At 39.4% G+C, this 18,104-nt stretch overlaps 1 protein-coding gene across 17 annotated transcripts in view; it reads right to left on the bottom strand.

Moving 5' to 3' along the window:
- LOC149309408 (poly(rC)-binding protein 3-like) overlaps window positions 1–18,104 on the bottom strand; it is a 256,438-nt gene that overhangs the window by 36,570 nt on the left and 201,764 nt on the right. For 13 of the 17 annotated variants that reach the window (XM_089532384.1, XM_089532382.1, XM_089532387.1 and 10 more), the window contains one exon: window positions 6,514–6,655. The exons of the other annotated variants lie outside the window; for them this stretch is intronic. In XM_089532384.1, the coding sequence (XP_089388510.1) occupies window positions 6,514–6,591 (78 nt within the window). In that variant the 5' untranslated portion in view covers window positions 6,592–6,655. The remainder of the gene's footprint in view (window positions 1–6,513; window positions 6,656–18,104) is intronic. 17 annotated transcript variants of the gene reach the window in all.

The following is an 18,104-nucleotide window of genomic DNA, read 5'->3' as shown; positions in this document are numbered from 1 at the left end:
GAATTATTCTAATGTCTAGTATAAAATGTTTCTTTGCTGAAGTAAGGAAGAACTTGTTAAATTGTGCAAGGCAGATTTGTGCAGATTTATTTTGCCTCTGATAAAAAGCAGCCCCTTGAAGCACCTCGGACACCTAATTCTCTTATACACAATTGACAGCATCTGTGACCTCCTTCCTACTACTGCAGGGCCAGCTCTTTTGTCCCCCCCACCTCACTTTATTTTCACTATCTTTATTGAGTTGTGCTTTATGAAAAGAAATTGGGAAGATGGGGATCTGCCTCAAAAAGATAATAAAGATAATAGCACATATTTTCTGCTGTTAGTGTTATAGAAAATGCACCTCCTAAAATTTTCAATTACTCAGTACTTTCAATAAGCAGCTAATTAAAATGAAAAGCTATACTTTACTTAATGATAAAAGCCAGACCTCGCAGGGATTCTCACATCTAATTCAAGTGATGGATTAGGCAACAAATGGTCTTGGTGCCAGATCAGCAATATTGAGGCAAGGAGTCCTTTGGCAAAGTGATTGCTTTGCTATAATGTCATAACAAGATTCAGCTCTGTGACAAAGAGTGCAGCACTTGCAGAGCAAGTAACTGAAAGATCTAAACCTGGACATGCCAGAGACCCAAATAATCAGTGAATCTCTATGAAAGAGAGCATCTTGTATCTAAATTGGTAATAGATGTGTATGCCCTTAGCCAAGTGATGTGACAAGCTACCTGCATTAACATGCTATAATTTAACAAGTACATTTTAGTCTAATGGCTAAGAGCCTGAGCTGTGAATCCGGAAACCACTTCTGCCATGGACTCACCAAAAGGCAGAACAAACCACTATCTGCAGAAAGCACATAAAAATACTGACTGACTTAGAGAGAGGTATAGTTTCAAAGATGAGAGCGATGAGAAGGTTAGGAAAACAGCAAGAATGCCTTGGAGCACCTTAAGTATATGTATGTATTATGAAATAATATTCTATGGATTACAGACCTCTTTATTGTCCCTAGAAGTTGTTTGTCTTTAAAGTGTTAAAAGAATCTTTGTATTTTTGTTGTTGTTGTCGCAACAACACTATGCTCAAGGAAGGGGCAGATCTATTTGGATAATCTTTGACCGTTTATGGGGAGAGGCACCCACCTCTATACTTCAAAGAACAGCAGGTAAGGAATGTGTGATCCAATGACACTGCGACATCAGTGGCTAAAAGACCAACCTTCATCTCCACTCTTACCCTTATGTGCAGATATGAAAATTCCAAGCTACAGCTAACAAGGTCTGCCATATTTCACATGTTAATCACATAACTATAGCTAGAATTTATTTTATTTTTATATAGAATTTATTTATATTTTAAAATAAATCTGTCTACCGCCATGAACTTCTCCTGGCTGAGAATGTGACTAATTTTTATGGGGGGTAGTGGTGATGGGGTGGCAGTAGCAATAGATCCTTGGCTAGTCTCACAGTCTCAGGAAGCTCACAGGAGGAGTAACTATGGTGCTTTCCATGGGTGGGTAATGAGGACGTTTGATTTCAAGAGTGTTGTCTCTCCACTGACAGAAGGCTATGTGAGATGGCTGCTATGAACTGCTGTGATGACCTGCAACAGTTCTGTTACATTTGTATGTACGAAGTTCTACCTGTAGCAAATACAACCTGTTTTCACTGCTGGAGAAGAAAATACAAATGTTTGAATTATATTTATCTGCACTTTGGAGAATAGGGACGATCAAACACTTTTGGAAAGAACAGTGAAGTCTTCTGGAAGAATAATAGAAGGGCGCATGCCTCAAGGGAGAAGGAATAATGTTAGCTACAGGAGGCAAGCATATAGAAGAATGTTACACACAGGTGCAGGATGATCCAAAAATATTATGTGATTTTTGGTGTAACACAATCTATTCCAAGCCCTCTGCACAGACAGTGATTCTGGACTGCTGGAACAGAGACAGCACATGCAGGCTTCATAGAATCATAGAATCATAGAATCGTAGAGTTGGAAGAGACCACAAGGGCCATCCAGTCCAACCCCCTGCCATGCAGGAAATCCAAATCAAAGCATCCCTGACAGATGGCCATCCAGCCTCTGTTTAAAGACCTCCAAAGAAGGAGACTCTATCACCCTCTGAGGACAAAGGACAAAGCTCGCTATCAAGAATTCTGGCGAGGAAAGGATTTTTGCCATCTCCCAGACATCTTACCTTCCTTATAAGAGAGACTGAGGTAGCAGTATGCAGCTCTGACATGCTGTTTCAGGAGATATACTGTCTCCCTAGTAATAGCATCCTGGGCATGACAAAGAGGTTGCCGAGACTCACCCAGCTGATTGGTAATTCTTTCTTTCTTTCTTTCTTTTAGACCAAATGGGAATACTTGACACTGCTCGAAACAGCTGTTAATACACTAAACATACCAATTAGGCTTAAGGTAGGAAGGCAAAGGACCTTGGGCAGTTGGTGATAATTTTATGGACCAGGAAGAGAGACAATTTGGCTGGAATGAATGAAACATGTTTTTTAAAATCTCTGTACCAATGCGCAGCAAAATAAACAAGATAAACTTGAACTCTTAATGCAGGAAGGCAAATATGACTTAGAAGACATTAGTGAAATATGGTGGAATTCCACTCATGCTTTGTAATGTAGCAATGCTTTGTAACGTAGAAGGGTATAACTTACTTAAAAGGAATAGGTTAAACAGGAAGAGAACAAGAGGAACACTGTAGGTAGAGAATATGTTCAACTTCAAGGAGATCCATGAATCATAGAATAAATGGCCAGTTGAGAACTTTTGGTTAAAAATCAAAGGAAGGAAAAATGATAGTGATATTGTTATGGGAATCTGTCACTAATTGCCAAGCCAAACAGAAAATCTGGATGATGCCTTCCTAGACCAGATTACAGAACATTCAAAAAGGAAAAATAGGAGACTTCACCTATGCTGAAGTTTGTTGGATGACAGACTCTGTAGACATTGTAAGATCTAATTCCTCCCTTGCTTTGCCGACAAGGCAGAAGAAAAGACAAGGGGATCTTTGCTGTGATCTTCACCAACAGAACGGTTTGATGAAGTGGTAAAAGTGGTACCCTTGGTGTTAGTGATCTCATTCTCTTGGGATTTGTTAAGAAAGGAAAAACTAAGGATAATCTAATATGAGCATACAATTGGAATTTAAGACAGTTGATTTCAATAAGTTTAAGAGATGGAATAAACGAGGTCAGAAATACTTAATAATGAGGGAGTTCATGATGGAAGGGAATTCTGCAAAAGTAAGGTATTGAAGACAATGTTGTTGTTGTTGTTGTTGTGTGCCTTAAAGTCATTTCCAATTTATAGTAACCTTAAAATGAATCTAGGATTTGTTCAGAGGGGATTTGGTTTTGCCTTCCTCTAAGGCTGAGAGAGTGTGTCTTGCCCAAGGTCACCCAATTGGATTCCATAGCAAAGCAGGGATTTGAACCCTGGTCTCTAAACTTCTAATGAAAGAGTAGTGGCATAAGGAACTTTCTGATGAACTAAGAAAGAAAACAGAAAATGGAAGGAGTGATAAATCCTCAAGAGAATGAGTAGCAAATTTATATTGGGAAAACATCAGGGCTGAGAATGAGCTGGAGTTTATGAGATGAGTTAGAAATGACAATAGAGATTTTTTCCCACCTATGTTTGAAGCAAGTGGAAAAGCAATGTGCTGCATGGAGAAGAGGGGCAAAGGTAGAACTGCTCCTCTCTTCTTTTGCCTCAGTCTTCCCTAAGGAGTTTGCAAAATACTTTCATTTTCATAACAAATGAACACTAAAACTGATACAGTGTCTATTGTGGTGTCTGGTGTATTGCATTGTCCTGTTTTGTAGGACAGGTTTCAGATTTTGAAGCCCAAAGGTTATGGACAAAATGCTTGATCTGAATGACCCACCACATGTTCTTTTGAACCTTGTCCAACAAAGCTCCTCTGAACTAGGTGTAGTGGGCTAACTAGGGGTTCGAACAGACAGGCCAAAATAAAGCTGCTTCGGGTCACTTTGGAGGTATGCTATTTAAATGATGCACACGTCCTAAGAAGCCAGAAGCCACGTCAAAGCTGCACATCAGTCCTTAGGACTGGAGCATGAGTTTGGCGTGGCTTCCAGCCTCTTAGGACGCATGCATCATTTAAACAGCATACCTCCAAAGTGACCTGAAGCAGCTTTATTTTGGCCTGTCTGTACGGGCCCTAGATAGTACAAGGGACAGATGATGCAGCTACAGGTGTATATTGCTTCATTCTAGTGTAGATTCAGGTCTGTATTTGAGACAGAATTGGTCTTGATTGCTCTGGTGGTTAGTTGTCTATGGGAGGAGAGGAGGAAGGCAACATTATTATCATTTCTTAATCTCTGTTGCTTTTGATGCATTTCACCTCCTGGATCATCTCTTGTCAATTATACTGGTTCAGCTATATTATATGGGGCTAAATCCAGAGAATAACACTAGGTAACTGTGCTTCAGTACCCTGATAGTGCAACTGTGGCGATACACTATTTTGTTCTCAGTGGTGTTGGACAAAAAGCAGTATCTCTCTGTAGCATCTGAATTGAGAGAGACTGTGCACATTCTGAGGTGGTACAGTTATGAATTAGACAACAGCTAATAAACTGAAACTGAATTCTTTTAACAGAAAGACTCCTTCTGTACAGTTCTTGTCCAGTATTTGCACATTGCAAAGTGTTTCGTGAAATCATTCTGTGAAGAAGTACATGGGAGGGGTTCTTCCATGAGAATTGTGGAGTTTTGCACAAAAGAACACTGTTCCCAGACAGCCAAGTGGGTTTTTTCTGTGTGAGATTGCTGTTTTCTGTGCAACAATAACCAGTTTTGAGCAGGACAAAAAAAGATTTTAGTGCAAATCTTCTTTTTTCTATGAAGATTGTGTTTTTTAGCACAGTAAACAGCAATCTTGGAGAAAAAAAATACATGGCTATCTGGAAACAGTGCAAAAATGTGGCTCTTTGTACAAAAGCCATGGCAGCCGTGAAAATAAATTATTCTGTATTTCTGCACAGAATAATTTCCCCAAAAACTTTGGGGTGTGTAAATTTTGGATAAAAACTGCACAAAATTCTCACTACTGTTATTCTTTCACACTGGATTTTCCAAGTGTTAGGAAACCTGTTTTTTGGCCAGGAAATGAATAATGTGGCTAACCTTTCTATCTTCACTGCATATGGGGCTTCCCCTGCACCTGTTTGACCATGTGCAGCTCCTAAAGAATGGAGCAGTCAGGATGTTTAGTGAGGCACCCAGCTATGCACAACAGTTCCACTAATGGAAATGAACTGGCAGCCTATTAGCTATTGAGCCATACTCAAGGTTCTGTCACGGACAGACAAAGCCCCAGTCACTTGGGACCAGGGCATATAGCAGATCATCTTTCTCTACTAAATATACTTAGCCAGCCTCTGAGAATTTTAGAGGAGGCCCTGTTGGCTGTTCTACAGACAACAGAATGTCACCATTTTCAGCAATGCTATCTATCCTCTGGAACATCCTCCTACACTTGATCCAGGAGTCAGAAAATGCAGACAATTTAAAGGACCTTCTGTTTTTTCCCAGCTTCCAAAGTGATCACGCTGCTACTCGATTTAATTATTTTAATCCCCCTTTCCACAGCTTGTAATATATTTTAACTCCACTTTCATACTACCTTGTATATAAATGAACTGCATGGAGACTTTAAATGCTATGTAAGTGCCAGAATTAAACAATTAATATGTATGATACTTCAATATCAGTGCCTTCACTTTTTTTTTTTAAAAATCTAAACCATTTATCATAGCTAATATACCACAGCGGATAAGAGATTCTGGCCTGTTACAGACTGCCAAAATAAAGCTGCTTCGGGTCTCTTTGGAGGAATGCTATTTAAATGATGCCTGGGTCCTAAGAGTCCGGAGGTCGCGCCAAAGCCATACTCCATTCCTAAGCACTGGAGTGCAGCTTTGGTGCAGCTTCCGGATTCTTAGGATGCATGCATCATTTAAATAGCATACCTCCAAAGAGACCCGAAGCAGCTTTATTTTGGCAGTCTGTAACAGGCCATTATTATCTTTTTTTTTGGTCTCAAAAAAGTTACTAGCTCTCAGACCCATCCTGACCACAATAATGTACTGGATAGGTTGTTACAGGATTGTTGTTAAGGGTTACTGAAATAATGTATATGAGTGCTCTGAATACTCTAGAGCAACAACAACAGAAATGTCGGCAAATATATGTTTAAATTTCATATCTATTCACAGATCAAAGCAGAACACAAAAGAGTTGTGAAACCATAAAAAGTGACTCGGATCAGGAAAAGACAGATTTGCCCAACTCTATTAAAAGTAGTTATCCCAATGCCTAAAAAAAAAATGCTAAAGTGTTGGGTTTCTGTGACACTTTATAGTATAATTGTGATAAAATATAATTGTCCATGGCATATAATTCAGTTCCCCACCCCTCGCCCCTGATACTTCTATGGGAAGCAAGTTACCTTTCCATGCATAAGAAGACGTATAGTAAGTGTGACGTTGAGGCCCCCTTCTGTCACTTTTGTGTCCTTTGTGTTCATTCTTGAGCAATATTTGAAACTGGTGAGAACAGCCTTTCAGAGCACGTTCCTCCCTTCACTCAACCTAAATGAGGGGGGAAAATACCATTCAGAGGCCAAGTTTTACGCAGACCTGAATTAAATTTCATTTCATGTGAATTAGTTAATGGTCAGCATTTGGGTATAACTATTACAAACTGTCCCCCAAAATGGGTGCCTCCTTCATACTTCCACTCCTGATGTAGTCTTTAATTTTCCTTTGGTCCTGCCAGCATCCCAGTGTAAGGTGGCTACCCAGCCTATTTCACAAAGGAGAGGTTGTCCGCTGAAGACAGTCCTTATGTGAAGGGCTTCCCAGCCCAAGTCAAGAAAATAAAGAACTGCAAGAAGAGAGAGCTAGGGCCTTAGAGATACTGCTTTAAAGGCAGACTGAGGAAGCACAGAAGTCACTTGGACACATGGTTCCATGCTCAGTGTGGTGAGATGCACTGCATTACAGTGTTTAAAGTGTCATCTAGACATATGCTTTATGTAAATGCTATGCAAATCCATGTTGTCTTCTTTCCTCTCTTTGGTGATACATTTTCTTTTTTCCTTTCTTTCCTTTCTTTTTTCCATTTTTTCTTTATTGTGAAAGTGACAAGCTTTTTACATTGGGGATTATTGCCCCACCCCACGCTTCTGGAAGTGTCACATATTGCAAGGATGCTAGAACTAACAGAAAGGAAAACTAGGTGATATTGAGAGTGATCACAATTCAACGCTTGTCAGCAGATCCATTTCAGATTGTGTAGTTCTGCTCCTCAGGGACACTTTGGATGACTGAGCTCTTACAACTATGTCATTTTCTTAAAGGCATAAGCAAGACACGAGAATACAAATACAGGTATAATATTTGTATAATAATACAAATATGTGTGTGGGTACCAAATATGGATTTTATGTTTGAGCACAATGTGGTGCTCCTCTCAGTTGCCATGAAAATCATCATACTCTTACTTGCTTTTTCCCATTCTTTTCTTTTTTGCTCTAGCTAGCAGAATTCATCTTAACCACATGTCACCGCCAGCAATGGCAACAGACCTTTCACTGAAGGCACTCAGTAGTTGGTTCCCTGTAAATCCTGCATACTGTCTGGCTTTGTTTTTGTCTCGGAAGCCCACAAGTTGCTCATCCCCTCAAATTAGTATCAAGCTGTGTCATATCTTCTGATGAGAAACAGTGGAGTTTTTAAAAAATAACAATAATCTTTTCAGAGTAATAAATATCACAAAATGACAGAGAAAAAATTTGGCAATACAAAAAAGAGGCCGAGGAGAAGGAGAAGCAGCAGCAGTAGCAACAGCAGTAACAACAACAAATAAGCATCCATCAAGAAACTTGGTACACAAAAATGGATATGACTAGGCGTGGAAAATATAATGGAAGACAAAGGGGGGGAAAACGCAATACGACTGCTATAATTCTTGGCTTCTTTTTGTCTTGCCTTAATAATCCTTAACCAGTCTGACAATTCTAAGCTTGAGACAATAACAAATATGATATGCCAGTACCATCCCAGTTAGGGCAGCTAAATTTGTCTTATGGCCTAGGATGCATTTGGAAGTATAGTCTAAATTACTATTCCTGACAACCACACAACCATGTAATGTAGCGAAGCAATGTTGTCCCTCTATCACAGATGGGTTCAGTCTGAGTAACAGTGTCAACAAAGACAGAATTTATTTCAGGCAAATACCAGCTTCTCACAGTTGTGTTCAGCTAATAACAATGCTAGGTAGGGCATTTCTTTAGGAGAAATGCTTCGTAGGAAGACCTTCTCAGTCCTTTCCTTATCGTTTGATTCTGCCTGCAAATGCTCCCCAACCACAAGGATAATCTTCCTACTCCCCAGAAAGCTTCTGATATTAGAAATAAGTTAAATTAAAGAAAAACAAAATTTGTATCGCCGCATGGGCCATAAACAATTATACCAATTCTTTTTTTAAAATTAAAATACATGCCCCTTTCCATACACACACACACACACACACAAATACATGCACACTTCCTCAGCTTGTTGGATATCTCACCCTCTTGTTCCACTTCTCCTATTGGCAAATCTTTTATCTCATAAAGCTAAAACTTTCTCACCATTCGATGTATAATAAGGCCCAGTGAGAAGAGAGAGTGAGACTTTTCACCATCTCTAGGCTCCATAAATTCCCTGGCTTTTCTCCAGTTTTGTCAGATATCCCTTATTATCTTTAGCTATTTTAGGTATTTGTGTTAGCAAACAAGATAAGAGCTCACAGAGGTCACTGAGTACTGAGGTGCAATCCAGTGCTTGTTTTCTTTCATATGATGCTTGCTGTTCAGTGCACTGAAATCTGATAAGCGTCATTTCAAAGCCACGGTTGTTCATATAATAATAGGACACAGTGGCCTTTAATACTATTCTCTTCCAAGAACAAAAGCTTCTCTTGGAAAGACCATAGACTGTTTGTTGTAGGTTACTCATATCTTACCAGTCAGGCATGATTAATAACACACCAAAAAATGTCCATGACCCATGGCATGGATTCTTTCAATTATAATATCAGGCTTATGAACTCCGAAGTCTATATGATTTTAAAATGGGCTCTTATACTGGAATGATAATTTAATTTCATTTTCTGCAGCCTGCAATGTTTTGTTCTAGAACTTTGTGCCTCAAGACTTGCAGAAGGCACTGCCCTCAGGACTATTTTGCCAATTCCTCTCAACATCTGCTTCTGAAAATGGCTTTATTTGCAATGGCATGAAGAATAATCAGAGACTTATTTATTCAGATGTATGAGGCAAGAGTCAAGAAGGCTAGAAAGATGAATTGAGCCAAAAGTGATGGCTACAAGGGAAAAAAAATAAGCAAGAAAAAATTATCTGAAGCAGTTCAAAAGGTGCTGAAAATATCTTCAGATGGATGATGCAAGATGCAGAAATATGAATAATTTATTGAGTTCTCTTTAATACTCAAACACTGACTCCAGAAGTGATACGTGTATACCATTGCAGAAGGTTTGTGATAAGTAAACTGAAATCACAAAGAAGCTTAGTTCAGTTTTTGTTCTAGTTGCAAATATTGTTTTACTGGGTGATCAATTTCTGAGGAACAATTTTAATCCAAAGAGGTGTGAGTAAAGATCACATTAATATTCTTAAAGAATATTTTGATTCTGGTATGTCATAAACTGAAAAAGAAAATAGCAAAACGCTTGCAGTAAGTGGTGGCTTTTATTTAGTAAACTGCAACATTTTTACATGTCAGTATCTCAAAAAGACACTTTTACTGTGGTCTGAGAAATTTGCTAATGTAGTCAGATCAAACTGATGACTTGGCTAAAAGGCAGGTGAATAATGCCAGATAATTATTTGCTTAGTTGACAGTGTTATTTCATATGCCTTTCAACAGCATTTGCAATACTATCATTTGAAACTCAAGACATTTTGGAAAGAAATATTAATAGCACTATGTGATTACCCATAATTCAAAGGTCCAGCATGGTTATCGGCTAGGGATGGATGAATCTCTCTGTTTCTGCCCATCTCGTTTTTGCATGTTTGTATCCATAATTATGCAGGGACGTAGCCAAGGGGGGGGGTTCTTGGGGTCCGGACCCCCCCCTTCCATTAGAAAAATGAATGGTTTGTGCTGCTGTGCTGCCGCACTCAAGCCCCATTATAATGGTGGCACTTAGTCTGGACCCCCCCCTTCCTAAAATCCTAGCTACGTCCCTGAATTATGTTCTGTTCAATCTAATATATGACTTTTAAAAACATCCCCTCAAAGCATGAATTGAAATATAGATTTATGCCATTTGAAGACATGTAAAGTCTAGTTCAGTGGTGGAGAACCTTTTAGAGACCGAGTGCCTAAACTGCAACCCAAACCCAACTTATTTATTGCAAAGTGCCACGTCCCTCTGGATTTCTAATGACAAACTCAAGTGAAGTCTGTGTTGGGACAATGGTGCGTGTGCCCACAGAGAGGGCTCTGAGTGCCACCTCTGGCACGCGTGCCATAGGTTCGCCATCACTGGTCTAGTTTATAGCTGCACTTAAATCTGAGTGATGCATATTAGGTAACTTCATAAAGAAATTTACAAATATCAGGTGTCTCAAGCATCTGCGTGGTCAACCAGGTAAAAGGATCTGTGAATTATGTCTGGTGGGGCCGGTCATTAAACAGATAAGTCTGTGAACATCTAGAAGGGAATTCCATAATCACGAAAAATCAACATGGGTTTCAGAGAAACAGGTCATGCCAGACAAACCTGATCTCTCTCTTTTTTTATTTTTATAAAATTACCATTTTGGTAGATGAAGGGAATGCTGTGGATATAGTATACTGTATCTTGATTTCAGTAAGGCCTTTGACAAGGTTTTCCTTGTCAGTCTACTTCCTTAGATGCATTTGGTCCAAATGCATCTGAGGAAGGAGACTTAAGTCTATGAAAGCTCATGCTGCCAACTTCTTTCTTTCAGTTAGTCTCAAAGGTGCTACAGGATCTTTCTACATACCTAAAAGTAGGTTAGAAGGAAAAACATTGCATCTTGCCTTAGTGAAAAAGATGCAATACTTTGGTACCATTAGAATTTTAAGGTGAGAAGGCTGACCAAAGGTATCTGTATAATGAGAGTTTAGGGCACTGGAGAACAAGATGTAATAGAGTTTGTCCTGAGATTACAGACAGCAATGTCCCAGAATCTTTGTCTCAGCAATTGTAATGCTATTCCATGGCCCAGATGTAGAAGCAGAGATGCAGAAAGACCAATAGTGGCTGCTTTATGAGCAACAGACTTGGTCCACTTACTAGTATAACTATCTGAGGCAAGGAGGCCTATCAAGCCCACACCTTGTTTGAAAATAAATACTCTGAGTCAAAGTTTGAATGCTAGCAACCAGGCCCTAGTGGAAAAAGAACATCTCCCTGTTTCTAAGAAAAGAACTAAGTTAAGGACATATCTGAGAACATACAGAAGTGCCCAGAGAAATTTTCAAATTCTCTATCAAATTCAAAGTTGGCAGCTTCTATCCAAAATGCTACTGTGGTTGCTGCAGTCCCAGTGTGAACAGCACCAATGCAGTCTCCTGCCACTTTATTTGGCTTATCTGTTTTGGACCTATGCTCCATCTGCAATTTTCTGTGGTCCCTCCATCAACAAGATCTTTCACTACCTAAAATCACCGGAATATCTTTCTCTCTGTTACCAGCTTTGCACAAGCACTATCTAAAATCACCGGAATACCTTCCTCTCCGCTACCAGCTTTGCACAGGCACATTTCAAATATGTATAACTAGTCATGTGTACTCAGCTTTTCACTTCCCAATTAAATTCAAAACCAGCCACACATGTCCATCATACACAGTGATTTAAATAATCTGAAGAGAAATCAGGATTTATTGATTTCAAATCAGCATTTAATAGCATCTCCCAAGCCCTAAATTGGAGGCCTAGTCCGTATGGGCGGCAGCATCATGGTGGTATCCTGTCCCAGCATCTGCACGTTGCTGCGCATTGCGTACATCACCAGTGCGCCAATGATGCACTCGTGATGTACACAACATGCCACAAAAAAGAACCCAGAAGAACTGGATTCTTTTTACTGCGGAGGGATGCCGCGCGGTTTGGCAGCTGAGGCGTCCTTCTGCAGTTAAAACGGCTGACTCCAGCCCGCCGTTTCGGGGCGGTCTGTACTGCCCCAATGTTAAACTTTTATATTAAGGATATGGTAGAGCCCTATCTCATGAAAATTCTCACCCGCTCACCCTAAATTAGCAAAGCGTTCAATCCCTGTTTTATTGTATGCAGATGACACCATAATTTTATCCTTTACAGAAGTGGGTCTCAGGGCAGACCTTAGAATCTTCTTCACACACTGTGCTGAGGAACAGCTTACTATACACCATCACAAGACTATTTTTTTTCCTCCAAGGGAGGCTTGCATTTTCCTTTTATCATAAAAGTATTCCAGGGCAAAGTAATACTCCAAGTTCTTTATGGTTCCAAGTTGTGTATTTATAAAGACTTTCAATCCCTGGAAGCAGTACAAGTCAAATTTTTGCATGCTATTTTTTTCTTCCCAATGCTCTGCTTAGAATGGAATTCAGAATGATCCCATGTGAGGCACATGTTTGGTTCTATGCATTAAGTTACTGGTTCAAACTGAATTTTTACCTCTTCCAGTTTGGAACTCCTGATCCCAACAAATTTTGCTGTACCTAGTTGAGGTATAATAAGAAGCTGTAGAAATATAGATTCTCTTCTTTAGCTATACCATGCTTGGCATTCTCCAGGGCCAAGGAAATAATTAAATAATGGATCTGGGATGCAGCTCTGTAAGATGACAGAGCCAGAACCCAACATTAGCCTGTAGCAGGCAACCATAGCAGGAATCGTGTTCCACCTGATTACTTGTATACTCTCAATATAATTCCTAAATATTGCAGAACCTTTACTCTGGACCTTTTTAACATCCTGCTGTCTGGTGAAATGGAAGGGAGATACCTACAAATCCACTATAGAGAGTGTATCTGCTATGTTGCCCGTATTATAAGGGCATTTGTTCCCAGCCGATAGACCCAATTTTGAAGCAGTGTTGATCATTTTTACAGATTCTTTCAAAGATTCTGTTTTAAAGATCACCAACCAATGTTATTTAGCATGTGAATGCTATTAGTCTTGATTTGATACTGGCTGCTGTATTGCCATCCATTTATATATACAGGAATTTTTGTACTTGTGGACTGTCTTTCTATTTCTTGATTTCTTATTGCTTTCCAATCATCTGGCTTGCATCTGCTCTGTGGTTATAAATGATATATAAATGCATTGTAATAAATTATCACATATAGTGTAATCAGATTCAATATACAGTTCCAGACCCCCCATGTAAGGGAAATTCCGCTGATGCTCAAGCCCCATTAAAGATAATGGGGCTCATGCCCACGGCGATGCCTGCACCATTACTTTTTCCGGTGCACGGCACACCCACATATGATACGGGCACACTGTACCACCTTCATTGATTCACCAGCAAACTTCTATAAGAACCTAAATAACACAATTGTCCCAGCCTATCCATAAAAAAGGCACATCCCTATCTCATGCCTTAAACATTTTAGGAGTAAATCCATGAGAGGATAATCTATACTGTCATTAAAGTTATTATTATCATTATCATTATTGTTATTGTTATTTTGCCATTACAGTTAGCAATACACAGGGGTCCTTCTCTCACCTCAACACAGATTTGGTTTCCCAGACCTCACCTAATTATTTCCTTTTCTTATGTTGAAATCCACTTCCGTCTTCCACAAATGTCTAAAAGGTAACACCCTCACATAGAATCATAGAATCAGAGAGTTGGAAGAGACCGCAAGGGCCATCCAGTCCAACCCTCTGCCATGCAGGAAATCCAAATCAAAGCATCCCCGACAGATGGCCATCCAGCCTCTGTTTAAAGACCTCCAAGGAAGGAGACTCCACTACACTCTGAGGGAGTTTGTTCTATTGTCAAACAGCCCTTACTGTCAGGAAGTTCCTCCTAATGTTGAAATGGAATCTCTTTTTCTGTAGCTTGCATCCATTGCTCCGGGTTCTAGTTTCTGGAGCAGCAGAAAACAAGCTTGCTCCCTCCTCAATATGAAATCCCTTCAAGTATTTAAACAGGGCTATCATCTCACCCCTTAACCTTCTCTTCTCCAGGCTAAACATCACCAGCTCCCTAAGGTGTTCCTCATAGGGCATGGTTTCCAGACCCTTCACCTTTTTGGCCGCCCTCCTTTGGACATGCTCCAGTTTCTCAATGTCCTTCTTAAATTCATGCCCTAAAATAGTGACATCCCCACACCCTTTTTAGTGTCAACTCTTCAGAATTATCTTTGTGTGGTTATGAACTTACAAGTCTATGGACAATGCAGTCAATCATCTCACTCACTTTGCATCTGTTTTCCTTCCAGTGGTCCTGCCAGAGTTGGCACATACAATTCAAACTGAATGATAGAAGTTGCTGGGAAGAAGGGTGGGCCACACTAAACTCATTTCCCCTCCCTTGCTCTTGTTCTCTTCACTGGAAGTCAAAGTACTTCTTCATTAGCATCCTTTGGACATGTTTTTACTATTAAAAGCTATTTTAGCAATCTGGTCAAGGGGGAAAAAGTTCAGACTTGGGTGTTGGATTTTCAAGTTCTTGAAGCCTCAAACCAAAGAGCCCTAAAGACTAAATTTGTGTGCTTGAACTTTGGATATGTTTCTCAAAGAGGAGCGCCGCTACCCTCATGTTACATGCATGGCAAACCTCTTTAGGTTTAGATACTAAGAAGAATTTAGGAGCTGAGAGGAAAACGCTGAGATGGGAAATCTAATAATAATTTCTCATATAATAAAAAAACAAAACAAAACAAAAACTTCAGTTAGATGCCAAACAAACAGCATTCTTGTGGTAAGGATGATCTGAGTCATGACCTAAATGGGCTTGTTGTTTTACTCTGACACATAGTTGAGCCTGTTTTTGAAGACAAAGCACATTTGTCCAAGCTGATGTAAAACACAGGGATGTAAAAGAATAACTTTCAGGACAATAATCATACACTTTTACTTGGTTTTAGATCATGTAACATTATCAGGCACCATGTTAGAAGAGGCACTCTGTCCTGTAAGAGACAACAGATGGCATCTTTTCAGATGGCCTCCGCCATCTGCATTTCATATAAATTCTCATATTCAAAGTAGTATTTTTTTCCTAATCTTCTGCCTGATTAATTGGCAGCACATTTTTAATTGAAGAAAAGATTTTAAACAGATTAATCTAGCTAATCTAACTGATTAATGTTGCTAAATATTTCAGCACCAGGAAAAGTCCTTCTTGGTTGTATGCCATATTTTACTCTGGATGGATACTGATAAAACAGCTGCACAGAGAATTGTTTAGCCTCAAATTCCTAATCTACTTATAGAGAGATATATTAGATTCCCCCAGCAGTCTGCATCTCTACTAATTCTACAGACATGTCAGTATGTATCTGGATTGTTAGCATGAATATTTTCTCTATTTTCTCCTGCATCCAGATTGCCTTTTAGGTACAGATGGAACATAGATGCTACATGTGCCATAAACATTATCCATCAACGTCAGCAAAAAATACAGTTCTAAACCTATCCTACAGCATACAATACAAAAGGAATATCTGAAATATTAATTTCAGGAAGTAATTTAAGGACTATGAGGTTAATACCACAAAACGTAATTAACTAATGGAGACTGCAGTTTCACAGTGATATGGAGGCAAATAAAGATTTTAGAGGTATTTAAAAAAACAATACTGATAAGAAAGAAATCATCATTCAAATCTAGGAGATTAACAGTTAATCCTATGCATGTTTGTTCAAAACTATGTTCCACTATGTTCACAGGGGCTTACTGTCAGGATTGCAGCCTCCAATAAATATATTGTGCTTTCTGCTTCCAGCCATGCGACTGATCCCAAATGTTCCATAAGAACTGAAATTTCTCCAGACCTCCCCACATTACAAGCACTTGCAGAAGTTAGCTGTTTAATATGTGATGAAATATGTGATGTGAAGATTTTAAAAGAATTAGAAGTCTATAGAATGTTTTCTGTATAACAGTGCCTGAAAGGCACTCTAAAGGTCAATTGAAACACTACCTTTGCTGCTTGGCAACTGCTGCTGTGTGACCTACATTGGCACAGGACTTAGATGCTTACTTTCTATGCTAGCATCACACATCCAGCGCTGAGGGGTGGGTGGGTGGATGCTGAAAGAAGAAGTAAACACTGGAAATTACAGTGTATTAAACATGGATCTCACCCTCCAAACTCAAGAAAAAACCAGTAAAAATGTACGCAAATGATGCCTCACTTTTCACAGTGCAATATCTGAAATGTAATATGGAACCTCAATTCTGATTTGACCAGTATGAGGAGCCTCAGTGGGGCTAAACTTTGTATTCAGGGCATGGTTTGTGCTGAGTACAAATTTTAGCCCAATTGAGGTTCCTAAATTGCCACTGCAAAAATTAACAAGTCCACCCTCTGGATTTGGTAAGCCAAGTTTGGTTAAGTCTGAGGTTCCAAGAGGATGAGTCAATAACCAAGAATCCCAAGAGGTTAGGAAGATCAAGGGGTGAGTTCCAAGCTGGTCAGTACAAAGGAAACTCCAGAACTGAGGTCACTCAAAGGTTTGACTAATCTTATCACATGAGAAAAGAAAGCTGAAACGGAGTGGGAGAGTAGCAGCTTTCTCTGTACCTCTCTGCATTCCAAAGTATCACTTCTGTTCTCTTCCTGAGGCAGAGAGTTGTAAAAAGAGCTTATCGTTGGCTATTAAAACCGGCTTACATCTATCCAGTTTAAAGTTTAATTTAATTTGGGTGGCATCTTGATCTTATCAGAAGTTTTTTGCCACTGAATTTGATGTCCGAATACAGCCTGGGTCCATCCCTGCTTCCAGGAGTGCTCCTGGATCCGAAAAGAGCTGCACAAAGTGCTCCTGGAAGCGGGGATGGACCCGGGCTGTATTTGGGCGGCAAATTCGCCAGCAAAAACCTCCTTCAGGATTATTATTGTATTATATTGTACTCCTTTATTGTTGTAACTCACCCAAATTCCATGTGATTGGGCGAGATATAAATAAATCCGTATTATTATTATTATTATTACCCACCTTTTAGCATGAGAGTTCAGGATGGCACAGATATATAAAAAATAAACCATTTAAAACAATTCCAGATTAAAACCACAGAAGGGTACAAGCCAAGGCTGTGCTCTGCTGCTCCATAAAAATCAAGAAGTAAAAGTAATAGTGCTGGCAAAAGTGGCAGCAGGTGGGGAAAAAGAATCAAAATTTGCATCACACCTGTGTATTCTATTATAATTTGTATTATACAAACATTGTGCAAGATTTGAGTTGTTCCAAACTCTTCATGGGGCAGGCTGGTAAACAAAATGTGCTGTCAAGGCTGTGTCTGATTATAGCCTTAAAGTGGAAAGTGAGACGAGGCTACAGATATTCAGATTAGGTTCTACCAGGTTTTGAGTTGGTTTCTTGTTGTATCTGAGACTCTCCCTAGGTTTTATTAGGAGGAAAAACAAAATAATTCTTGATCTTCCATTTGTAAACGTATAATCCAGCTGTTACTCAGAATGGACTCTATGCTTAGGCAAACTACCCAGTCTTCTTCCTTTCTTTTTGCTTACAAAGTACACTGACTCAGGAAGCTAGGGCCACTCTATAGTGTACTCACTACTTTGTTAGAAGGGAGTTATACTAACTGCTACATTACTTTAGTAGAGACTTGCCTAATTAAAAGGGTATAGGGGTACCCTATTATAGTAAGTAGGAAAAAAGATTTTAAAAGGTTCTGCCATTGTAAGACCCCAAATCCTATTGTTTATTAAACTGATATCCTTCTTAACCTAATAAGTCTATTTGATGAGTCCACAATAGTGACAAAATTAAAATTTACCTGGTTAAAAAAAGCAAGTTAAAAA

This window comes from Sceloporus occidentalis, unplaced genomic scaffold, assembly GCF_023333645.1.
Source record: "Sceloporus occidentalis isolate IW3139 unplaced genomic scaffold, rSceOcc1.0.p SCAF_7, whole genome shotgun sequence".
In the NCBI taxonomy this organism is placed as follows: Eukaryota; Metazoa; Chordata; class Lepidosauria; order Squamata; family Phrynosomatidae; genus Sceloporus; species Sceloporus occidentalis.
Note: the sequence above shows the minus strand (reverse complement) of the source record. Positions and strands in the feature narration are given on the sequence as shown.